The sequence below is a fragment of the Ranitomeya imitator genome, chromosome 1 (genome assembly GCF_032444005.1).
Source record: "Ranitomeya imitator isolate aRanImi1 chromosome 1, aRanImi1.pri, whole genome shotgun sequence".
Lineage (NCBI taxonomy): Eukaryota > Metazoa > Chordata > Amphibia > Anura > Dendrobatidae > Ranitomeya > Ranitomeya imitator.
The window spans coordinates 767,754,788-767,781,493 of record NC_091282.1 but is presented as its reverse complement, the minus strand read 5'-3'; the positions used below and the strand labels follow the sequence as shown (position 1 = coordinate 767,781,493).

Below are 26,706 nucleotides of genomic sequence, written 5' to 3'. Positions count from 1 at the left end.
GGGTGAGGACAGGGGAGCAACCTGGAGGAGAAAGAGGGAAAGGACAAGGGAGGAACCTGGAGGAGAAAGGCGGAGGACATGGGCAGAACCTGGAGGAGCGTTGAGGTCACCGTTCCTTTCTGCTGTCGATTTGAGGAGGAAGTCAGGGAGGGATCAGCTGCAGCCTGGACATACTGCTCATGTTCGATTTGTCTCAAGGTGAGGATAGTGACGTCTGGACGCCAGGGTCACATGTCACAACAATCGTACGGCGGACCTGGAACCGCAAGTGCCAACAATGCTGAAACGATGTTGGCACGGGAGGCGAATATAGGCTCTATTCTAGGCTTCATTATTTTATCGAGGCTGAACAGTTAGATGAAGTAGGGGTGGTCCTCGTAGTGGACAGCCCCTTTAAGTAAGAAGCCATATTGTGATGACCGGTAACATAAGGAAAAGGAGCTATAGGATGAGTAGAGTCCTCTGCACCTTGTACAAGGTATGGCAGCTGATTAAAGGGCTATTTATTTTTGTAGCAGCATTGATTCCATGGATTCTATATTCTCCTGAGACCCCCTCCCCCACAGTTCTGAGTATGTACTCTTTCATCCTTAGTATACTAGAGCTTACTGACTTGTCTTCTTCTAGTGCAGAGTCAGCTTCCAAACAAAAGGCCAACATCTTCAGTAAAGTGCCTGAGTTCACTGTTCCTCAACCTTTCCAAATGATGCTGCGTGAAGCGGAGAAAAGGAAGATGCTACAGCCACAGGCCTGGGAAGATCTGCAGGACGGGCAGAGTGCCGATGACGCTGAATGTTTGAAGCAGTTCCGCGCCCGGCCAGCACCTGCTCACGTCTTCCTACCTATGTACAAGGAGATAATGGAGCAGAATGAAAAGAGACGGAAAACTGGCATCCAGAGAAGGAGCCATCATCTTCTGTCCATGCAGAAGCCATTCCAACTCCTGGTACAAAACAAGAGACGACAGGTGGCAAGTGCCTTCACCACCGATGTGCCAAGCAGAAAGAGGCCCATCCCCAAATCTGTTTTAGACCCCACTGTCAGTGATGGGCTCAGAGGTGACTAGTGCAGTAGGGATAGGAGAAAGCTTAGGTCTCTAGGATCAACATAGTCCTGATTGATTTGTTTTTCTCTTCATAGAGGCAAAAATCTTACAAAAGATTAACGGTCATATACGAGCAAAGAAGCTGCTGGAGAGTTCGTCAGCCCCAGTCCCACTCAGCCGAGACACCCGGGACCCACAATCCAGAGCTTCATGGAAAACCAAGCAGCAGCACCTGGATTTCTTACAGCAGAACCTGACATTCAAGCCCCAGATAAACTCTTGTGCCCCTGACTTCCAGCGGCTGCATCGCAATTTCCAAAACAGCTGTTTGAAAAATCAGAGACTGCAAGAACAGACCGAGACAAAGCCTTTCAATCTGCGCACAGCCAGTCTCCGCTCCAAGAGACGCAGCAGATTGCATGATGTCCAGGTAAGAACCGCCGGTGGGTCTGCAACATGGCCTCCATACATAATGTGAAGCATAGGAAACCTCTAATGACCGGGGAGGAGAAGACAAGCGCTGCGGGATACTGATTCACATGAGATACATGGGAGATGAGGACAGGCGCTGCAGGATACTGATCCACATGAGATACATGGGAGGTGAGGACGAGCGCTGCAGGATACTGATCCACATCATATACATGGGAGGTGAGGACGAGCGCTGCAGGATACTGATCCACATGAGATACATGGGAGATAAGGACAGGCGCTGCAGGATACTGATCCACATGAGATACATGGGATGTGAGGACAGGCGCTGCAGGATACTGATCCACATGAGATACATGGGAGATGAGGACAGGCGCTGCAGGATACTGATCCACATGAGATAGATGGGAGGTGAGGACAGGCGCTGCAGGATACTGATCCACATGAGATACATGGGAGGTGAGGACGAGCGCTGCAGGATACTGATCCACATGATATACATGGGAGGTGAGGACGAGCGCTGCAGGATACTGATCCACATGAGATACATGGGAGGTGAGGACAAGCTCTGCAGGATACTGATCCACATGTGATAAATGGGAGGTGAGGACGAGCGCTGCAGGATACTGATTCACATGAGATAGATGGGAGGTGAGGACGAGCGCTGCAGGATACTGATCCACATGAGATACATGGGAGATGAGGACAGGCGCTGCAGGATACTGATCCACATGAGATACATGGGAGATGAGGACAGGCGCTGCAGGATACTGATCCACATGAGATAGATGGGAGGTGAGGACAGGCGCTGCAGGATACTGATCCACATGAGATACATGGGAGGTGAGGACGAGCGCTGCAGGATACTGATCCACATCATATACATGGGAGGTGAGGACGAGCGCTGCAGGATACTGATCCACATGAGATACATGGGAGGTGAGGACAAGCTCTGCAGGATACTGATCCACATGTGATAAATGGGAGGTGAGGACGAGCGCTGCAGGATACTGATCCACATGTGATAAATGGGAGGTGAGGACGAGCGCTGCAGGATACTGATTCACATGAGATACATGGGAGGTGAGGACGAGCGCTGCAGGATACTGATCCACATGATATACATGGGAGGTGAGGACGAGCTCTGCAGGATACTGATCCACATGATATACATGGGAGGTGAGGACGAGCGCTGCAGGATACTGATCCACATGTGATACATGGGAGGTGAGGACGAGCGCTGCAGGATACTGATCCACATGTGATACATGGGAGGTGAGGACAAGCGCTGCAGGATACTGATCCACATGAGATACATGGGAGGTGAGGACGAGCGCTGCAGGATAGTGATTCACATGAGATACATGGGAGGTGAAGACAAGCGCTGCAGGATACTGATCCACATGAGATACATGGGAGGTGAGGAGGAGCGCTTCAGGATACTGATTCACATGAGATACATGGGAGGTGAGGACAAGCGCTGCAGGATACTGATCCACATGAGATACATGGGAGGTGAGGACGAGCGCTGCAGGATACTGATCCACATGTGATACATGGGAGGTGAGGACAAGCGCTGCAGGATACTGATCCACATGAGATACATGGGAGGTGAGGACGAGCGCTGCAGGATACTGATTCACATGATATACATGGGATGTGAGGACGAGCGCTGCAGGATACTGATCCACATGAGATACATGGAAGGTGAGGACAGGCGCTGCAGGATACTGATCCACATGAGATACATGGAAGGTGAGGACAGGCGCTGCAGGATACTAATCCACATGAGATACATGGGAGGTGAGGATGAGTGCTGCAGGATACTGATTCACATGAGATACATGGGAGGTGAGGACGAGCGCTGCAGGATACTGATCCACATGTGATACATGGGAGGTGAGGACAAGCGCTGCAGGATACTGATCCACATGAGATACATGGGAGGTGAGGACGAGCGCTGCAGGATACTGATTCACATGATATACATGGGATGTGAGGACGAGCGCTGCAGGATACTGATCCACATGAGATACATGGAAGGTGAGGACAGGCGCTGCAGGATACTGATCCACATGAGATACATGGAAGGTGAGGACAGGCGCTGCAGGATACTAATCCACATGAGATACATGGGAGGTGAGGATGAGTGCTGCAGGATACTGATCCAAATAACCCTCTCCTCATCTCCGGACCCAGCTGCTCCACTCCTCCCCATGCCAGGGACTTTTGCAATGAGTGATGACTTATGCAGAGGAAAGAGACTTAATGTTTGTACATTGAATTTAGAAGGATTCTGTTAATCACTTCTTAATCACATGATGTCATAGACCTAATGAAAAAAAGAGAATTAACTACGTAAAGGCAAAATGAGCAATTTTAAAGGGAACCTGTCACCCCCAAAATTGATGGTGAGGTAAGCTCACCGTCATCAGGGGCTTATCTACAGCATTCTGTAATGCTGTAGATAAGCCCCCGATGTTACCTGAAAGAGAAAAAGAGGTTAGATTATACTCACCCAGGAGCGGTCCCGCTGCGGTGCGGTCCGATGTGTGTCTCAGGTCCAGTCCGAAGCCTCCCATCTTCATTCCATGACATCCTCTTATGGTCTTCACGCCGCGTCTGCGGCGCAGGCGTACTTTGTCTGCACTGTTGAGGGCAGAGCAAAGTACTGCAGTGCGCAGGCGCCGGGACAGGTCAAAGAGGCCTGGCACCTGCGCACTGCAGTACTTTGCTCTGAACACAACAGGGCAGACAAAGTACGCCTGCGCCGCAGCCGCGGCGTGAAGACCAGAAGAGGACGTCATGGAATGAAGATGGGAGGCTCCGGACCGGACCTGAGACACCCATCGGACCCAGACCGCAGCGGGACCGCCCCTGGGTGAGTATAATCTAACCTCTTTTTCTCTTTTAGGTAACATAGGGGGCTTATCTACAGCATTACAGAATGCAGTAGATAAGCCCCTGATGACGGTGAGCTTACCTCACCATCGATTTTGGGGGTGACAGGTTCCCTTTAAGTGCTCATTGCCCTATATTATCATGACTGCAGTATATTAAGAGGATACAAATTTTGATGTGAATGCTTCTTTAAGATTCAGTGGATTGATCATCTGAGGACCTGAGTTTGTGTGGGATGTGTTACTGTTCCTACAGAAAACCTCCACGGAGGCGCCTCCTCGCAGATTGTTGGCGAGTCTTTCCAGCTTATCAGCCAACACTCTTCCAGTTTACATTACGGATTGCACCAAGAGGCGGGAAATGGCCATCAGGTAATGAAAAGTTCTATGGGAAACCAACCCTTGTCTCACCAGTTCAGATCGTGAGAACACCACAAAATCCTGTCCCACCTGGTAGCTGGACTCCATTGTATGTTTATTTCCTGGATATGCTGGTTCTCAGTGCTGATGTTCCCTGTGAGGTCTGGAGTCTGGTGGCATAGTTCCGATGGATTCCTTTCTTTAGATACAACGTTCTCACACGGTCTTCCAGAGATCAGCATTTCTGACTCCGCGGCTGAGACTCCGTTGTGTTGCTCAGTGACGTGCAAACAGCGGTGCAGGATAACAATCTGTGACACGTCATATTGTTTTATTCTACCATATAACAAGTTCTCGCGGGGTAATGCTCCAGAATGGCCTACGGTAGTCTCCTGTCCATGCACGCTTTCTCAAGAACAGGCTTTCATTTTTCATAGGAAAGTTTTAGGTGTTTTACACTATAGATGGGATTAAAACTTCGAAATTCATGTAAGTCACCAGGACAAAGAATAAGGACATCCATTTCCTTTAGGATTTTTACAGGTTAAATAGCGCTGTAAACAAGGCACATGTCTGTGAAGTGGACAGGTCCAGCACTATGTGGATTCAGTTTACAAAGCTATCTATAAAGCAGATGTGACTAGAGCCTAAGCATCCACCTACGGATCTTTGGGGACCCGGGAAGTAACATACACCCAATGATCCTAGCAAAATGCCACCACTATGATGGTTAACTCTTGGAACAGGGGGGCTTGCTACCATATATTTCATAATGCACGCAGTCCACAGACTCACTTTCTTGCAGATCTTCTGTACAGGATAGGGACAAACAGGCCATCGAGAGAGAAAAGTGGCTTCTTGAGCATCAGCAGAAATCTCTGGCAATGCAGAACAAGGTGTCCAGAAGGGCTAGAGCACTGGATTCACACAAGCCTTTAGCGGAATGTAAAGACGAGAAGCTGAAACAGAAGAGGTAAGTAATGTGGGTGATGTGTTATCTAGGGTGCTGGAGCTACACAACTCCAGCCTAGCTTCCGTGTACGTCCACAGAGAATGGCAGCTTTCACCAGAATTTGGGAGGTTCCTTCAGCGGTCTGATGTAGGAGAGCAGGATTTACAATAGATCGGGCCTCTCCTTAGCTCACAGGTACCACAACCTTTCTTTCTCCACTCGGCCTGGTCCTGCTGACCACCCACTTACCTGACACATTAGTTCCTTAGGACACACTGCACTAAACTAGGTGTAGTCTTGTTGCCCTAAATTATGTAAGCAATAAAAATCTTATATACAGCCCAAAAGTAATATAATATGGGCAGCTCAAAAATACAAGAAAAAGGGAAGCCAATGTCCAATAGAATAAAATAAACACTTTATTAATTTAAACAACAACAAAAATAGACACACATAAATATCAAAAGGAGAACCAAAAGCAGAGTATGCCTGGTCACTCAGAAAGCGGTATAGATCTTTCCTAGATGTAGTGCAAGCATAGTGTTATGTATAAATGAAATAATAGGAAAAAAAACTCCATGTCGATATATAAAAAAAAATCCTGTTAAAAAATAAATAACATAGGTCACAAGAGTCAAACTCTTGCAAACCTGGCCCGCAAGCTGATAACATTTGGCCCGCGAGGAAGGCAGCCCTCCCACCCCTGTCCTGCAGCCTTAAGGAGCTGCGTCAGAGACAAGCAAGTGCCCTGTGCACAGTGAATGTAATGTTACTTGCCGGCACTTCTCCAGACCGCCTACTGAAATGTCCAATCAGAAAAGAGAAGTCCTAACAGGTGACCAGACAAGAGATGCTTCTGTGTAAGAATAGAGAAGACCTTTCTTCTGTACATGATAAAGCCCCATTTGTGGCAGCTTGCTTCTGCTGTGAAGAAGAGGTGGGAGAATTGTACTTGCTCCTGTGCCATTCAGAAACACAGCAGGGATTCACCGCACGTACTGCTCTCCTGGGCTGAACATTATAGTACTGTAGCTTTGCTTACATTTTCATTCCATACAATTTGTTTTTTCCTTTGCTACATTATTCAAGCTTTTGATGTCAGTCTTGTCGAATTGCTAGTGTGCTTAAATTTTACTTGTTTTCTTCAAGATCCAAAATTTGCCATCTTAAAAGGCACCAGACAAATACCCCATTCTCCCCCATATACACATTTTGTAGCAAAACATACTACAGTAGGAAAGTACAGAGAGGATGTGGAAACCACAAGAAAAAACGACCAACAAGGGTAGCTATAATAAAGATAAAAGCAAGTACTTTATTAAATACATATCTTATAAAACAAAATAGGACATAAATAGAACAAAGGTGGGGAAACGGAAAATGTCACAATACAGGTACTCCCCTATAAGGAAACAGAACATGCAGGCCAGGCCCTGACTCCCTAGTTAAAAAAGATGTTTGTAGTGGGAGAAGACACCAAAGGGACGGAATGGCTATAAGTAATGTGGAACACTCAATATGTATTTATACACAGCGCCCTAAGGTAGTGGAATATACCAAGATCACTATAATGCCCGTATGTTAGCAGTTCATAACTATATAGAATAGGGCCCAGAGGACTAAAAATCACTGAGACGTGCCTCAGTGTCCACTAAAATCGGGCATGTTATGTGTAGATGAAACCAGGTGAGTTACCAACAAATACCATATCCGAACCCATGAAACCCAACCCCAGGAATATTACCAGGGAGGTGCCAATGCACCCATATAAAGCGTAAACCAAGGCATAAACCAAACACTATTACCTGGTCCTGGGCGGTGAGCAGATGTACACAGGGGGCGTAGCCGGCACGTCTACCCGACGCGCGTTTCGGAGCCGAGGCTCCTTCGTCAGGGGTGCGGTGCCTGACGAAGGAGCCTCGGCTCCGAAACGCGCGTCGGGTAGACGTGCCGGCTACGCCCCCTGTGTACATCTGCTCACCGCCCAGGACCAGGTAATAGTGTTTGGTTTATGCCTTGGTTTACGCTTTATATGGGTGCATTGGCACCTCCCTGGTAATATTCCTGGGGTTGGGTTTCATGGGTTCGGATATGGTATTTGTTGGTAACTCACCTGGTTTCATCTACACATAACATGCCCGATTTTAGTGGACACTGAGGCACGTCTCAGTGATTTTTAGTCCTCTGGGCCCTATTCTATATAGTTATGAACTGCTAACATACGGGCATTATAGTGATCTTGGTATATTCCACTACCTTAGGGCGCTGTGTATAAATACATATTGAGTGTTCCACATTACTTATAGCCATTCCGTCCCTTTGGTGTCTTCTCCCACTACAAACATCTTTTTTAACTAGGGAGTCAGGGCCTGGCCTGCATGTTCTGTTTCCTTATAGGGGAGTACCTGTATTGTGACATTTTCCGTTTCCCCACCTTTGTTCTATTTATGTCCTATTTTGTTTTATAAGATATGTATTTAATAAAGTACTTGCTTTTATCTTTATTATAGCTACCCTTGTTGGTCGTTTTTTCTTGTGGTTTCCACATCCTCTCTGTAGTATACAGTTACGACTGGTATGGTTTAATAGTCCGACAAGTGAGCAACAGTGAGTGGTTTCTTTGAGTATACTCACGCGATGTTGCTTTCTAGGACCACCATTTTGATACAGTAGGAAAGTGCATGAATCTGGTACTCTTCCCTGCGAGGTCACCCACCCCTGCAGCAAGTAGTGAGTGTGGAGTTGTGACTTGAAGAGGTAATGGCATTTCCCTGGTGTTGTACCTGGGAGGCACCATTTCATCTTGACTCACTCCATGTGACTGCAGACTTGTGAATCCTCCCAGCGCACACTGCTTGCTGTGAGGATCCTCCGATGTCAGTGCCGGGAACAGTGGTCACGTGACTGCAAGTATGCGATATGCAAACACCTGGACAGAACCTGACTACACTGTTTCCAGCCTCATGTAATATACTAATATTGAGCATGGTAAAACCAGACTAGTCAGGTTCTGGCCAGGAGTTTGCATATCTCATGTTACAGAACCCCCCAGCACCAAGAATTTATGCAGTATATGTATGTATAATAGTTTCCATGTGAAATGCATCAGTCCACAGGCTGCGCCCCTGGACAAGATATTCTCTTTCTGACCTCCCCCCACCTTTGTAATTCCCACAGTAAATATCGGCAGGCTCCGGCCCCCTGCGGCTATTGTAATGTATGTCTGGCCTGCTGTTTTCCTATTGGCCTGCCCTGTGTATCTGTGTTATATATTCTGTGTGCTGTAAATAAAGGGTGTTCTTAGACTGGAAATACGTGGAGAAGCAGTCAGCTTTTATATGCTCTCATGTAATCAAGAAATTCCTGCAAGCGTCCTTCAGTCAGAATCTAGCAAAAGCAGAGTGGACCTCCTGAAACACGTGGGGTGCTGAAAGAGGTACTCCAGCACAGTAGACCCCTTTACACTGGTGGCAGACAGCGGGATGTGATACCCCTTCTATAGGAGGAAATGAATGAATGGAAGACTACTACCAGAAGTTAAAGAGAACTACATTAAAAGATCTGGTGGACGCCCGAGGTTTAATCGCCAGCAACAAAACAAAAGCGGATTTGATGGCAGCCATCATGGAACACGACAGTGCAGCGCCCCCCAATGTGAACGTGGAGGAGACTGAATTCCAGAGGGAGGTAAAGAACAGACTGGCGTTCTATGGCCCAAACCCTGCAGTAGGGATCATACGAGAGGTGATGGCTGATGTGCGTACTGATCTGAAGAAAGAGATGGCCGAGCGGACCAGGATAGAGCTAACCAAGATGGAGATGGCAGAGCGGACCAAAGTGGAGCTGGCCAAGATGGAGATGGCAGAGCGGAGAGAGGAGAGTCAGCGAGCAAGGGGAGCTCTGGCCTCCGCCCAGGTACCTTCAACAGTAAGCCACAAAAAGATCCAGTATAATGCCTTCCGACAGTTGGGGGAGGCAGAGGAAGACATTGATGGCTTTCCGCAGGACTTTGAGCGGCAGTGTGCCCTTCATCAAGTGAAGCCGGAGGAAAGGGTTCAGATTTTGGCCAGCAAGCTGACAGGCCGGGCAGCGGACGCCTATCGCACGGTACCCGATGAGGACCGTATGGACTATGAGCAGATCAAAGAAGTGATCTTTGCCCGGTATGCGCTGACACCAGAGGCATACCGCCAAAAGTTCCGCGGACTTATAAAACGAGTAACCGATACCCACGCTGAATGGGCCTGTAAATTACGGCGGTCACTGCTACAGTGGGTACAAGGGAGCCAAGCAACCACTGAGGAGGACGTCCTCCAGCTCTTCTTCTTAGAACGATTCTTTAATGGACTAAACCCCGAGACACAGGAATGGCTTCGGGACAGGCGGCCAGTGACTCTTGAGGAAGCCGCTCGTCTGGCCGATGAACATCATGATGCCAGGAGGCCTCAGTTGTCCGGATCAAAGATGGTCACTAGGGGTCCGCCCATGTACCTGGAGGGCCCCAAACCACCGAAGATTGTAGGGGGACCAGCTAGAAACCCGGCCTACCACAGTTCCCCTGGGGCGCGATGCCACACCTGCCGTCAGCTGGGCCACCTGCAAAGACAATGTCCCAACCGGACTCAGCATACCCAGTGGCCAAAGGCGGGAACAGCTACCTTCCGTAGCCACTGTACCCTGCTACCAAGGCGAAGCTGACCCTGCATTGGGGGCTACAACTAACCAAGGGGTGGAAGACATGGAGGAAGTGCTGCATGAAGTAGACACTGTGCAGGCAGCCCGGGCAGATAATCGACAACAGCATCGACAGGTCGTGTGGGTTAATGGGAAACGCATGCAGGGACTAAGAGATTCCGGAGCAACTTTGACCCTTGTGAAGCCTCATCTCGTCCGGGACCAAGAGAAGACAGACCGGACAGTGGCAGTCCGTGTAGCAGGGGGAGCCATACATCGACTGCTCACTGCCAGGATTCACCTGAACTGGAGAGTTGGGGATGGCCTTGTTGAGGTCGGCTTGATGGAGGATTTGCCTGCAGACGTTTTGCTGGGAAATGACTTGGGGCCCATGTTGTCTGACTTCTCGGTTGCCCCTCTGGCTGAGACATATCCTGTGACCATCCGGAGACAAGCTCGAGCTGCGGAGGCGGAATCACACTCAGAGGAGGCCCAGGTAAGACATCCCAGCCCTACACGTATTCCCATAACCAGACACATTTCTTGGGCCACCCCAGATGAATTTAAGAGGGAGTTACTTGAGGATCCTTCATTGGAGGGATATCGTGGGAAGGCACAGGAGGGGTACTGGAAGGGTAACAGTTTATATGGAAGCAGGGACTCCTCCACCGGATCACAGAGCAGCACCACACAGGGACGAGCCCCACTATAAAACGACAGCTGGTAGTTCCCAAGAAGTATAGGCAGGAGTTACTGCGAATCTCTCATGACATACCCTTGGCCGGGCACTTCGGCGTCAGTCGCACCAGGCATCATCTGACACAAAACTTCTTTTGGCCGGGGGTAACCTATGATGTTCGTCAATACTGCCAGACCTGTGACAGTTGCCAGCGCAATGGCAAGAGGGGAGATCGATGCACGGCCAAATTACGCCCCTTCCCCATTGTAGAGGAACCATTTGGCCGAGTAGCGGTTGATCTGATAGGGCCGTTAGCCAAACCCAGTCCGTCAGGGAAAAGGTATATATTGACAGTGGTAGATTATGCCACACGGTATCCAGAGGCGGTTGCGTTACCTAACATACTGGCAGAGACGGTGGCGGCTGCCCTGCTCCAGGTTTTCTCACGGGTTGGATTTCCCTGGGAGATTATCTCAGACCAGGGTACCCAGTTTACAGCAGAGGTGACAAACCAACTGTGGAAGCTGTGCGGCGTAAAGTCCGTTAGAAGCGCCCCGTACCACCCGCAAACCAATGGGTTGTGTGAACGCTTTAACGGGACGTTAAAACAACTCATTGGGACTTTTACCAGGACCTACAGGGACTGGGAGAAATTCTTGCCTCACCTCCTGTTTGCCTATCGAGAGGTGCCCCAAGAATCCACGGGGTATTCCCCATTCGAACTGGTATACGGGAGACGGGTAAGGGGACCCCTAGACTTAGTGCTAGAACACTGGGAAGGGGAGGGCACCATAGAAGGGGTACCTATTGTACCCTATGTGCTGGAATTCCGGGACCGCCTACAGGAGCTGACCCAGGCTGTACGTGGGAACATGCCGGTGGCCCAGCGGCGCCAGCGCGTATGGTACGATCGGAGGGCCAAAGAGCGCACCTTGGAAATAGGGCAGAAGGTCCTGGTGTTAGAGCCCACTAGGCAGAACAAGTTCCAAGCTGCATGGCAGGGGCCCTACCAGGTAGTGGGGAAAATAGCCGACACCACCTATAATGTCGCAGATTGTGAGGACCCCAGGGTTATCCGCATGTTCCACGTGAATATGCTGAAGCCCTATCGGGAGTGCCCAGAAGAGGTAGTGGCCATCTGTGCACCTGAAGCAGAGGATTTAGCCGGACTTCCCTTGCCTGATGTCTTAGGGGAGAGGACTCAGTCTAAAACATGGGACCAGGTACACTGGGGTGAAGACTTAGGTCCCCGGGAGAGACAGCAGGCGGAGGAGTTGTTGAGGCAGCGACAGAGGATGTTTTCGGGGAAACCCGGGTACACTCACCTGGCACAACACAAGGATGAGACCCAGGATCAGACCCCCCTGCGACAACCCCCCTTCCGCGTCCCTGAGTCTGTACGAGAAGGGATGCGACAAGAGATGTTGCATTTAGGGGTCATTGAAGAGTCAGATAGTCTCTGGGCATCCCCCGTAGTGTTAGTGCCCAAGAAGGATGGGACTACACGGTTTTGTGTAGACTATCGTAAGCTCAATGAGAAAACAGTGACAGATGCGTATCCCATGCAGCGTGTGGATGACTTGTTAGACCGGCTGGCAGGGGCAAAGTATTTGACCACCATCGATCTATGCAAAGGCTACTGGCAGATTCCCCTTAGTCCTGATGCTATTCCCAAGTCGGCATTTGTCACCCCGTTTGGCTTATTCCAGTTTCGAGTTATGCCATTCGGGATGAAGACTGCCCCGGCGACCTTCCAGAGGCTGGCTGACCGGCTTCTGGATGGTCTCCGGGACTATGCGTGTGCCTACCTGGATGACATCGCTATCTACAGCGCGACATGGGAAGAGCATCTAAATCACCTAGAGACAGTATTCGACAGGATCCACAAGGCCGGAATCACCCTGAACCCAAACAAGTGTCACGTGGGCAAAGCAGAGGTTCAGTATTTAGGGCATTGGGTGGGAAGTGGGAAACAGAGACCAGAACCAGCCAAGATTGAGGCCATAGCCAAATGGCCCACCCCACGCACTAAAACCCAGGTCATGGCGTTTCTAGGGACAGCGAGGTATTACAGGAAATTCGTTAAATTACAGCAGCGTAGCCAAGCCCCTCACTGATCTGACCCGTAAGAACCAACCCCGCCAGGTAACCTGGACTCCAGAGTGTGAGGAAGCCTTCCGCCAGCTAAAGGACGCCCTCACCAATACCCCTGTATTGGCCGCACCCGATCCAACTAAACGTTTCCTTGTCCACACAGATGCTTCTATGTTTGGATTGGGGGCAGTACTAAGCCAAGTCGGGCCGGACGGCCAAGAACACCCGGTAGCTTACCTGAGTCGGAAACTACTGCCCCGTGAAGTGAGCTATGCGGCCATCGAGAAGGAGTGCCTGGCAATAGTATGTGCACTCAAAAAGTTACAACCATATTTGTATGGATGACAGTTTTCCCTCCTAACGGACCATAATCCCCTAGTCTGGCTTAATCGGGTCTCCGGAGACAACGCCAGATTACTGTGGCGGAGTTTAGCCCTACAACCTCTGGACTTCACCATCCACTACAGACCCGGCAAACAAAACGGTAACGCCGATGGACTAAGTCGACAAACGGAACTCGTACCAACCCCATAAACTTCAGTCATCCCCAAACCGATCCGTTAAGGATCAGACTGTGTATGCCGATCGCGTCGCTGAAAAGGGGAGCCGTGTCACAGAACCCCCCAGCACCAAGAATGTTATGCAGTATATGTACAGTACAGACCAAAAGTTTGGACACACCTTCTCATTTAAAGATTTTTCTGTATTTTTATGACTATGAAAATTGTACATTCACACTGAAGGCATCAAAACTATGAATTAACACATGTTGAATTATATACTTAACAAAAAAGTGTGAAACAACTGAAATTATGTCTTATATTGTACGTTCTTCAAAGTAGCCACCTTTTGCTTTGATGACTGCTTTGCACACTCTCGGCATTCTCTTGATGAGCTTCAAGAGGTAGTCACCGGGAATGGTCTTCCAACAATCTTGAAGGAGTTCCCAGAGATGCTTAGCACTTGTTGGCCCTTTTGCCTTCACTCTGCGGTCCAGCTCACCCCAAACCATCTCGATTGGGTTCAGGTCTGGCGTAGCACCCCATCACTCTTTGTCTTGGTCAAATAGCCCTTAAACATCCTGGAGGTGTGTTTGGGGTCTCTGTCCTGTTGAAAAATAAATGATGGTCCAAGTAAACGCCAACCAGATGGAATAGCATGCCGCTGCATGATCCTGTGGTAGCCATGCTGGTTCAGTATGCCTTCAATTTTGAATAAATCCCCAACAGTGTCACCAGCAAAGCACCCCCACACCATCACACCTCCTCCATGCTTCACGGTGGGAACCAGGCATGTAGCGTCCATCTGTTCACCTTTTCTGCGTCGCACAAAGACACGGTGGTTGGAACCAAAGATCTCAAATTTGGACTCATCAGACCAAAGGCCAGATTTCCACTGGTCTAATGTCTAGTCCTTGGGTTCCTTAGCCCAAACAAGTCTCTTGCTTGTTGCCTGTCCTTAGCACTGGTTTTCTAGCAGCTATTTTACCAGGAAGGCCTGCTGCACAAAGTCTCCCCTTAAAGGGAACCTGTCACCCCGTTTTTTGAGATATAAATACTGTTAAATAGGGCCTGCGCTGTGCGTTACTATAGTGTATGTAGTGTACCCTGATTCCCCATGTATGCTGAGAAATACATTACCAAAGTCGCCGTTTTCGCCTGTCAATCAGGCTGGTCTGGTCACTCGGCTTTGGGAAAATGGCCGCCGCGATCTCTTGTGCGCACGCGCGGCATCCCGCGGCCATTTTCCTGAAGCCCCGTGCAGCAGAGCACTCCATCTGCGCACGCGCGGCCCCAGGAAGATGGCCGCCCGCACCGATGAAAGGGATGACAGCGCAGATCGCGCGCTGTGTCTTCACATGGGCGCAGGGAATTCGGACCTTGGACATGCGCACACCACTACGCCACCAACGGAAAGCTGGGGAAGAAAAGAGCGCTGTGAACACTCCCACCTGACCAGACCAGCCTGATTGACAGGCGAAAACGGCGACTTTGGTAATGTATTTCTCAGCATACATGGGGAATCAGGGTACACTACATACACTATAGTAACGCACAGCGCAGGCCCTATTTAACAGTATTTATAGCTCAATCTGAAAAAACGCGGTGACCGGTTCCCTTTAGAGTTGTTGTAGAGATGTGTCTGCTGCTAGAACTCTTTATGGCATTGACCTGGTCTCTAATCTGAGCTGCTGTTAACCTGCGATTTCTGAGGCTGGTGACGGATAAACGTATCCTCAGAAGCAGAGGTGACTCTTGGTCTTCCTTTCCTGGGGCTGTCCTCATGTGAGCCAGTTTCTTTGTAGCGCTTGATGGTTTTTGCCACTGCACTTGGAGACACTTTCAAAGTTTTCCCAATTTTTCGGACTGACTGACCTTCATTTCTTAAAGTAATGATGGCCACTCGATTTTCTTTACTTAGCTGCTTTTTTCTTGCCATAATACAAATTCTAACAGTCTATTCAGTAGGACTATCAGCTGTGTATCCACCAGACTTCTGCGCAACACAACTGATGGTCCCAACTCAATTTGTAAGGCAAGAAATCCCACTTATTAAACTTGACAGGGCACACGTGTGATGTGAAAACCATTCCCGGTGACCACCTCTTGAAGCTCATCAAGAGAATGCCAAGAGTGTGCAAAGCAGTCATCAAAGCAAAAGGTGGCTACTTTGAAGGACCTAGAATATATAACATTATTTCAGTTGTTTCACATTTTTTTGCTAAGTATATAATTCCACATGTGTTAATTCATAGTTTTGATGCATTCAGTGTGAATGTACAATTTTCATAGTCATGAAAATACAGAAAAATCTTTAAATGAGAAGGTGTGTCCAAACTTTTGGTCCGTACTGTATGTATAATAGTTTCCATGTGAAATGCATCAGTCCACAGGCTGCGCCCCTGGACAAGATATTCTCTTTCTGACCTCCCCCCACCTTTGTAATTCCCACAGTAAATATCGGCAGGCTCCGGCCCCCTGCGGCTATTGTAATGTATGTCTGGCCTGCTGTTTTCCTATTGGCCTGCCCTGTGTATCTGTGTTATATATTCTGTGTGCTGTAAATAAAGGGTGTTCTTAGACTGGAAATACGTGGAGAAGCAGTCAGCTTTTATATGCTCTCATGTAATCAAGAAATTCCTGCAAGCGTCCTTCATTCAGAATCTAGCAAAAGCAGAGTGGACCTCCTGAAACACGGGGGGTGCTGAAAGAGGTACTCCAGCACAGTAGACCCCTTTACATCGCATACTTGCAGTCATGTGACCGCTGTTCCCGGTCCTGACTTTGGAGAATCCTCACAGCGAACAGTTTGCGCTGGGAGGATTAACAAGTATGCAGTCACACAGAGTGACTGCAGACTTGTCATTTTACACCAGACAACTCATTTAACCCCATCACAACATATGACATACTTATATTTGTTGATAAGGAAAAACATACTCAGTTGTAGACATTGTTTTAATAAATATCAAGGTCGGCCAGCGACTTTGTCCAAGTTTTTAATTTTGTCTCTCTCTGTGTATTTGAGTTTGACATCCCTGCTGTAGGTAGAATGCAGAGCAAAAAAGTATTCAAGAAAGCAATGAATTCATGACACAAACTGAACAATAAATAATACTGATAATCAATAACAGAAATTAGTCTGAAGAATAAGATCAAGTGCTCTGTAAGGGATAGAAAAGGCACAGAGTTCTCAAGTGAATCAGCGTTATGTAGTGAAAGAAAGTAAAGTGTCGGGATTAGTAACTGTACGTGATCCGATGTATTTATCTAATATAACACTCATGTAGAATAAGCCTCATAACTAAAGTGCAGTGCCGGGATTAGTAATTGTAGGTGACCCGATATATATTTATATAACACTGATGTAATAAAATAAGCCTCATAACTAAAGTGCAATGCCGGGATTAGTAACTGTAGGTGACCCGATATATACACTGTTCAAAAAAAGAAAAGAAAAAGGGAACACTAAAATCCCACATCCTAGATATCACTGAATGAAATATTCCAGTTGTAAATCTTTATTCATTACATAGTGGAATGTGTTGAGAACAATAAAACCTAAAAATGATCAATGTAAATCACAACTAATATCCCAGGGAGGTCTGGAGTTGGAATGATGCTCAAAATCAAAGTGGAAAATTAAGTTACAGGCTGATCCAACTTTAGTGGAAATGCCTTAAGACAAGGAAATGATACTCATTAGTGTGTGTGGCCTCCACGTGCGTGTATGACCTCCCTACAATGCCTGGGCATGCTCCTGATGAGGATGAGGCGGCGGATGGTCTCCTGAGGGATCTCCTCCTAGACCTGGACTAAAGCATCCGACAACTCCTTGGTGCAACGTGATGTTGGTGGGTGGTGCGAGACATGATGTCCTAAATGTGTTCAATCGGATTCAGGTCAAACTCCAGCCACATGAGGTCTGGCATTGTCCTGCATTAGGAAGAACCCAGGGCCAGCTGCACCAGCATATGGTCTCACAAGGGGTCTGAGGATCTCATCTCGGTACCTAATGGCAGTCAGGCTACCTCTGGTGAGCACATGGAGGGCTGTGCGGCCCTCCAAAGAAATGCCACCTCACACCATTACTGACCCACTACCAAACCGGTCATGCTGAAGGATGTTGCAGGCAGCAGATGACTCTCCACGGCGTCTCCAGACTCTGTCACATGTGTTCAGTGTGAAGCTGCTTTCATCTGTGAAGAGCACAGGGCGCCAGTGGCGAATTTGCCAATCCTGGTGTTCTGTGGCAAATGGCAAGCGTCCTGCACGGTGTTGGGCTATGAGTACAACCCCCATCTGTGGACGTCAGGCACTCAGACTATCCTCATGGAGTCGGTTTCTAACTGTTTGTGCAGACACATGCACATTTGTGGCCTGCTGGAGGTCATTTTGCAGGGCTTTGGCACTGCTCATCTTGTTCCTCCTTGCACAAAGGCTGAGCTAGTGGTCCTGCTGCTGGGTTGTTGTCATTCTACGGCCCGCTCCACTTCTCCTGTGTACTGACCTGTCTCCTGGTAGCGCCTCTAGCCTCTTGACACTACGCTGACAGATACAGCAAACCTTCTTGCCACAGCTCGCATTGATGTGCCATCCTGGATGAGCTGCACTACCCGAGCCACTTGTGTAGGTAGTAGAGTCCGTCTCATGCTACTATGAGTGTGAAAGCACAACCAACATTCAAAAGTGACCAAAACATCAGCCAGAAAGTATTGGTACTGAGATGTGGTCTGTGGTCCCCACCTGCAGAACCACTCCTTGATGTGTCTGCAGAACCACCTATTGAGTGTGTCTTGATAATTGCCAATAATTTCCATCTGTTGTCTATTCCATTTGCACAACAGCATGTGAAACTGATTGTCAAACAGTGTTGCTTCCTAAGTGGACAGTTGGATTTCACAGAAGTTTGATTTAGTTGGAGTTATGTTCTGTTGTTTAAGTGTTCCCTTTATATTTTTGAGCAGTGTATTTTTTTTTGTTTCAATAAGTTTTATTCGGTTTTTTAACATTTAACAGATCAAGAAAAACTTTCTCCCACGCAGGGGAGAAATACTTATTTTAACCCCATGATGACCCAGCCTATTTTGACCTTAAAGACCTTGCCGTTTTTTGCAATTCTGACCAGTGTCCCTTTATGAGGTAATAACTCAAGAACGCTTCAATGGATCCTAGCGGTTCTGAGATTGTTTTTTCGTGACATATTGTGCTTCATGTTAGCGGTAAATTTAGGTCTATAAATTCTGTGTTTATTTGTGATAAAAACGGAAATTTGGCGAAAATTTTGAAAATTTCGCAATTTTCACATTTTGAATTTTTATTCTGTTAAACCAGAGAGTTATGTGACACAAAATAGTTAATAAATAACATTTCCCAGACGTCTACTTTACATCAGCACAATTTTGGAAACAAAATTTTTTTTTGCTAGGAAGTTATAAGGGTTAAAATTTGACCAGCAATTTCTCATTTTTACAACGAAATTTACAAAACCATTTTTTTTAGGGACCACCTCACATTTGAAGTCAGTTTGAGGGGTCTATATGGCTGAAAATACCCAAAAGTGACACCATTCTAAAAACTGCACCCCTCAAGGTGCACAAAACCACATTCAAAAAGTTTATTAACCCTTCAGGTGCTTCACAGCAGCAGAAGCAGCATGGAAGGAAAAAATGAACATTTAACTTTTTAGTCACAAAAATGATTTTCCAGCAACAATTTTTTTATTTTCCCAATGGTAAAAGGAGAAACTGAACAACGAAAGTTGTTGTCCAATTTGTCCTGAGTACGCTGATACCTCATATGTGGGGGTAAACCACTGTTTGAGCGCACGGCAGGGCTTGGAAGGGAAGCAGCGCCATTTGACTTTTTGAATGAAAAATTGGCTGCACTATTTAGCGGACACCATGTCACGTTTGGAGAGCCCCCGTGTGCCTAAAAATTGGAGCTCCCCCACAAGTGACCCCATTTTGGAAACTAGACGCCCCAAGGAACTTATCTAGATGCATAGTGAGCCCTTTAAACCCCCAGGAGCTTCACAAATTGATCCGTAAAAATGAAAAAGTACTTTTTTTCACAAAAAATTTCTTTTCGCCTCAATTTTTTCATTTTCACATGGTCAATAGGATAAAATGGATCCTAAAATTTGTTGGGCAATTTCTCCCGAGTACGCCGATACCTCATATGTGGGGGTAAACCACTGTTTGGGCACATGGCAGGGCTCGGAAGGGAAGGCGCGCCTTTTGACTTTTTGAATGGAGAATTAGCTCCAATTGTTAGCGGACACCATGTCGCGTTTGGAGAGCCCCTGTGTGCCTATGCATTGGAGCTCCCCCACAAGTGACCCCATTTTGGAAACTAGACCCCCCAAGGAACTTATCTAGATGCATACTGAGCACTTTAAACCCCCAGGTGCTTCACAGAAGTTTATAATGCAGAGCCATGAAAATAAAAAATAATTTTTCTTTTCTCAAAAATGATTTTGTAGCCTGGAATTTCCTATTTTGCCAATGGTAATAGGAGAAATTGGACCACAAATGTTGTTGTCCAGTTTGTCCTGAGTATGCAGATTCCCCATATGTGGGGGTAAACCACTGTTTGGGCGCACGGCAGGACTCAGAAGGGAAGGCACGCCATTTGGCTTTTTAAATGGAAAATTAGCTCCAATCATTAGCGGACACCATGTCGCGTTTGCAGAGCCCCTGTGTGCCTAAACATTGGAGATCCCCCACAAATGACCCCATTTTGGAAACTAGACCCCCAAAGGAACTAATCTAGATGTGTGGTGAGCACTTTGAACCCTCAAGTGCTTCACAGAAGTTTATAACGCAGAGCCATGAAAATAAAATAAAAAATTTCTTTTCTCAAAAATGATTTTTTAGCCCGCAATTTTTTATTTTCCCAAGGGTAACCGGAGAAATTTGACCCCAAAAGTTGTTGTCCAGTTTCTCCTGAGTACGCTGATACCCCATATGTGGGGGTAAACCACTGTTTAGGCACATGCTGGGGCTCGGAAGTGAAGTAGTGACGTTTTGAAATGCAGACTTTGATGGAATGCTCTGCGGGCGTCACGTTGCGTTTGCAGAGCACCTGATGTGGCTAAACAGTAGAAACCCCCCACAGGTGACCCCATTTTGGAAACTAGACCCCCCAAGGAACTTATCTAGATGTGAGGTGAGCACTTTGAACCCCCAAGTGCTTCACAGAAGTTCATAACACAGAGCAGTGAAAATAATATGTTTTCTTTCCTCAAAAATAATTTTTTAGCCCAGAATTTTTTATTTTCCCAAGGGTTACAGGAGAAATTTGACCCCAAAAGTTGTTGTCCAGTTTCTCCTGAGTACGCTGATACCCCATATGTGGGGGTAAACCACTGTTTGGGCACACGTCGGGGCTCAGAAGGGAAGTAGTGACTTTTGAAATGCAGACTTTGATGGAATGGTCTGCGGACGTCACGTTGCGTTTGCAGAGCCCCTGGTGTGCCTAAACAGTAGAAACCCCCACAAGTGACCCCATTTGGAAACTAGACCCCCCAAGGAACTTATCTAGATATGTGGTGAGCACTTTGAACCCCCAAGTGCTTCACAGACGTTTACAACGCAGAGCCGTGAAAATAAAAAATCATTTTTCTTTCCTCAAAAATGATGTTTTAGCAAGCAATTTTTTATTTTCTCAAGGGTAACAGGAGAAATTGGACCCCAGTAATTGTTGCGCAGTTTGTCCTGAGTACACTGATACCCCATATGTGGGGGTAAACCACTGTTTGGGCACACGTCGGGGCTCGGAAGTGAGGGAGCACCATTTGACTTTTTGAATACAAGATTGGCTGGAATCAATGGTGGCGCCATGTTGCGTTTGGAGACCCCCTGATGTGCCTAAACAGTGGAAACCCCTCAATTCTGACGCCAACACTAACCCCAACACACCCCTAACCCTTATCCCAACTGTAGCCGTAACCCTAATCACAACCCTAACCGCAACACACCCCTAACCACAACCCTAACCCCAACACACCCCTAACCCTAATCCCAACTGTAGCCATAACCCTAATCACAACCCTAACCCCAACACACCCCTAACCACAACCCTAACCCCAACACACCCCTAACCCTTATCCCAACTGTAGCCATAACCCTAATCACAACCCTAACCCCAACACACCCCTAACCACAACCCTAACCCCAACACACCCCTAACCCTTATCCCAACTGTAGCCGTAACCCTAATCACAACCCTAACCCCAACACACCCCTAACCACAACCCTAACCCCAACACACCCCTAACCCTAACCACAACCCTAATTCCAACCCAACCCTAACCCTAAGGCTATGTGCCAACGTTGCGGATTCGTGTGAGATATTTCCGCACCATTTTTGAAAAATCCGCGGGTAAAAGGCACTGCGTTTTACCTGCGGATTTACCGCGGATTGCCAGTGTTTTTTGTGCGGATTTCACCTGTGGATTCCTATTGAGGAACAGGTGTAAAACGCTGCGGAATCCGCACAAAGAATTGACATGCTGAGGAAAATACAACGCAGCGTATCCACGTGGTATTTTCCGCACCATGGGCAGCGGATTTGGTTTTCCATATGTTTACATGGTGCTGTAAACCTGATGGAACACTTCTGCGAATCCTCAGCCAAATCCGCACCATGTGCACATAGCCTAATTCTAAAGGTATGTGCACACGCTGCGGAAAACGCTGCGGATCCGCAGCAGTTTCCCATGAGTTTACAGTTCAATGTAAACCTATGGGAAACAAAAATCGCTGTACACATGCTGCAGAAAAACTGCACGGAAACGCAGCGGTTTACATTCCGCAGCATGTCACTTCTTTCTGCGGATTCCACAGCGGTTTTACAACTGCTCCAGTAGAAAATCGCAGTTGTAAAACCACAGTGAAATGCGCAGAAAAACTGCGGTAAATCCACAGCGGTTTAGCACTGCGGATTTATCAAATCCTCTGCGGAAAAATCCGCAGAGGACCAGAATACGTGTGCACATCCCGAACCCTAACCCTACCCCTAACCCTAACCCTACCCCTACTCCTAACCCTAACCCTTCCCCTAACCCTTACCCCAACCTTAGTGGAAAAAAAAAATTCTAATTTTTTTAATTGTCCCTACCTATGGGGGTGACAAAGAGGGGGGGGGGGGGGTCATTTACTATTTTTTTTTATTTTGATCACTGAGGTTATATCTCAGTGATCAAAATTCACTGCGCATGCGCCCGCCATTTTGGAAGATGGCGGCGCCCAGGAAAGAAGACGGACGGACCCCGGGAGGCTCGGTAAGTATAAGGGGGGGGAAGATCAGGGCACGGGGGGGCGTCGGAGCACGGGGGGGGGGGGATCGGAGCATGGGGGGGTGGATCGAAACACGGGGGGTGGATTGGAGCACGGGGTGGGGGATCGCTGTGCGGGGGGGTGGATCGGAGCACGGGGGGGATCGCTATGCGGGGGGGGGATCGGAGTGCGGGGGGGTTTGATTGGAGCACGGGGGGAGCGGACAGGAGGACGGGGGAGCGGAGCACAGGACGAAGGGGAGCGGAGCACAGATCGGAGGGCTGGGGGGGCGATCGGTGGGGTGGGGTGGGTGCACATAAGTGTTTCCAGCCATGGCCGATGATATTGCAGCATCGGCCATGGCTGGATTGTAATATTTCACCAGTTTTTTAGGTGAAATATTACAAATCGCTCTGATTGGCAGTTTCACTTTCAACAGCCAATCAGAGCGATCGTGGCCACGGGGGGGTGAAGCCACCCCCCCTGGGCTAAACTACCACTCCCCCTGTCCCTGCAGATCGGGTGAAATGGGAGTTAACCCTTTCACCCGATCTGCAGGGACGCGATCATTCTGTGACACAGCATATGCGTCACAGGTCGGATTGGCACTGACTTTCATGACGCATACGCTGTGTCACAGGTCGGGAAGGGGTTAAACATTCAATGAAGGATTCGTAAAGCGATCTAAATTTTACATACAAAGACAATAAAAAGACGGAAAAAACACTGGGGGGTGGGGGGGTGTTGCCATCCCACAGCATGGCAATATATTGAATTTAAAGATTCCCTAATCGTTTATCTACTCCGGAACATATCACCTCCAGAGTTTTGCAAGCGAGAAAACAGGCAAAGATCTCAGTAAATTGCATGCAAGAGGGGAGATTGGTTACAGAAGCTGAAGATCAAACTGATAAATGGGGAAGTCCGTCCAGGTCCCCCTCTTATATGAGAAATAGTTCATGGTGATAGCGCGAGAGCTTGAGTCAATCAAACGTTAGGATCCAAGTCGAGCCAGGGAGTCCATATCTGGAAAAATGCGTTCCAATTATCAGTCCTAGTAGCTTGAATACGCTCATATAGCATAATTGCATTCATTCTATCCCTGACTAAGGATATAGAGAGTGACGTGGTTTTCCATTTAGGTGCTATATGTATCTTAGTTGCCATACACAGTAGACTCATCAGTCTATGCAAAGTCTTAGAAAATCCGGGGTGCTTAAATCCCTGCAAGAAAACAATCGGGTCAAGATGAATGACTTTATTGAACATTTTTTCAGCTATAGTTTTTATTTCTTGCCAAAGAGCGGAGACCACCAGAGCAGCTCCACCAGGTATGCTTCATGTTGCCTGGGATGTTACAACCTCTAAAACACATATTGGATAAATGGGGGTAAATGACATGGAGTTTCGTAGAGACCAGGTATGTTCTATGAAGTACTTTAATAGACGACTCCACCAGAGAGACCTGATGGCTACCCCTAGATAAATTATCAAACATCTATGCCACTCTTCTAACATCTGTTGTGAATTCTGTGGCTGAGTTCACTTCTGTGGTCACAAGTGGTATTGCAGTCTCTGGGCTTCCTCCCTCAGGTGTTTTGGTGAGCTCGTTGGCTGCCTTGCTATTTAGCTCCACCTGAGTCTGTCTTCCTTGCTCCTTGTCAATGTTCCAGTGTTGGATCTGAGCTACTGCATCTTTCCTTGGGCCTGCTGCTCTGCTAGATAAGTGCTTCTAGTTTGTTTTCTGTTTTTTCTGTCCAGCTTGTTATTATCTTTTGCTGGAAGCTCTGAGAAGCAAAGGGGTGCTCCGCCGTGCTGTTAGTTCGGCACGGTGGGTCTTTTTGCCCCTTTGCGTGGTTTTCGTTTTAGGGTTTTTTGTAGACTGCATAGTTCTCTTTGCTATCCTCGCTCTGTCTAGAATATCGGGCCTCACTTTGCTGAATCTATTTCATTCCTACGTTTGTCTTTTCATCTTGCTAACAGTCATTATATGTGGGGGCTGCCTATTCCTTTGGGGTATTTCTCTGAGGTAAGTCAGGCTTGTATTTCTATCTTCAGGCTAGTCAGCTCCTCAGGCAGTGTCGAGTTGCATAGGTAGTTGATAGGCGCAATCCACTGCTGCTTCCAGTTGTGTGAGGATAGATCAGGTACTGCAGTCTACAGAGATTCCACGTCTCAGAGCTCGTCCTATTGTTTTGGGTTATTGCCAGATCTCTGTATGTGCGCTGATTACTGCACGCTGTGTTGCCTGATTGCCAGCCATAACAGTACAAGGAGCCATTCAATGATTTCCAATAGAGGGAAAAAAGAAATCCTGACATCATTTTTTTTTCTTAGCTCTGTCTTCAGTCTTTTTTTTCCCCTAGACATTAGAGTGCTTCAGGACACAGCTGTGGACATGGATATTCAGGCTCTGTGCTCCTCAATGGATAATCTCGTTGTAAATGTACAAAAGATTCAAGATACTATTGATCAGAAATCGATGCTTGAACCAAGAATTCCGATTCCTGATTTGTTTTTTGGTGACAGAACTAAGTTCCTGAGCTTCAGAAATAATTGTAAGCTATTTTTGGCCTTGAAACCTCATTCTTCTGGTAATCCTATTCAACAGGTTTTGATTATTATTTCTTTTTTGCGCGGCGACCCACAGGACTGGGCGTTTTCTCTTGCACCAGGAGATTCTGCATTGAGTAATGTTGATGCATTTTTCCAGGCGCTGGGATTGCTTTACGATGAGCCTAATTCAGTGGATCAAGCTGAGAAAAATCTGCTGGCTTTATGCCAGGGTCAGGATGATGTAGAAGTATATTGTCAGAAATTTAGAAAATGGTCAGTACTCACTCTGTGGAATGAATCTGCACTAGCGGCTTTGTTCAGAAAGGGTCTCTCTGAAGCTCTTAAGGATGTAATGGTGGGATTTCCTATGCCTGCTGGTTTGAATGAGTCTATGTCCTTGGCCATTCAGATCGGTCGTCGCTTGCGCGAGCGTAAATCTGTGCACCATCTGGCGGTATTGTCTGAGAGTAAGCCTGAGCCTATGCAGTGCGACAGGACTATGACTAAAGTAGAACGGCACGAACACAGACGTCTGAACAGACTGTGTTTCTATTGTGGTGATTCTACTCATGCTATTTCTAATTGTCCTAAACGCACTAGGCGGTTCGATAGCTCTGCCGTTATTGGTACTGTACAGTCCAAATTCCTTTTGTCCATTACCTTAATGTGCTCTTTGTCATCATATTCTGTCATGGCGTTTGTGGATTCAGGCGCTGCCCTGAATCTGATGGATTTGGATTATGCTAAACGTTGTGGATTTTTCTTGGAGCCTTTGCGGTGTCCTATTCCGTTGAGAGGAATTGATGCTACACCTCTGGCCAAGAATAAGCCTCAGTACTGGGCCCAGCTGACCATGTGCATGGCTCCTGCACATCAGGAAGTTATTCGCTTTTTGGTACTGCATAATTTGCATGATGTGGTCGTGTTGGGGTTGCCATGGCTACAAACCCATAATCCAGTATTGGATTGGAACTCTATGTCGGTAACCAGCTGGGGTTGTCAGGGAGTACATGGTGATGTTCCATTTTTTTCTATTTCGTCATCCATTCCTTCTGACATCCCAGAGTTCTTGTCGGACTTTCAGGATGTATTTGAAGAGTCCAAGTCTGATGCCCTTCCTCCGCATAGGAATTGTGATTGTGCTATCGATTTGATTCCTGGTAGTAAATTCCCTAAGGGTCGTTTATTTAATTTGTCCGTACCTGAACACACCGCTATGCGCAGTTATGTGAA

The 26,706-nt window shown here is 47.5% G+C and overlaps 1 protein-coding gene across 5 annotated transcripts in view; it reads left to right on the top strand.

Annotated features, from left to right (window-relative positions):
• The window catches only part of FAM161B (FAM161 centrosomal protein B), a 56,125-nt gene that overhangs the window by 9,232 nt on the left and 20,187 nt on the right, over window positions 1-26,706 (top strand). For 4 of the 5 annotated variants that reach the window (XM_069735691.1, XM_069735705.1, XM_069735676.1 and 1 more), the window contains exons 2-5: window positions 628-1,058; window positions 1,141-1,475; window positions 4,634-4,749; window positions 5,543-5,710. In XM_069735691.1, coding sequence (XP_069591792.1) covers window positions 628-1,058; window positions 1,141-1,475; window positions 4,634-4,749; window positions 5,543-5,710 — 1,050 coding nt within the window. Of the gene's footprint in view, window positions 1-60; window positions 199-627; window positions 1,059-1,140; window positions 1,476-4,633; window positions 4,750-5,542; window positions 5,711-26,706 lie in introns of those variants that run through there. The other variant, XM_069735698.1, reaches the window with a different exon arrangement.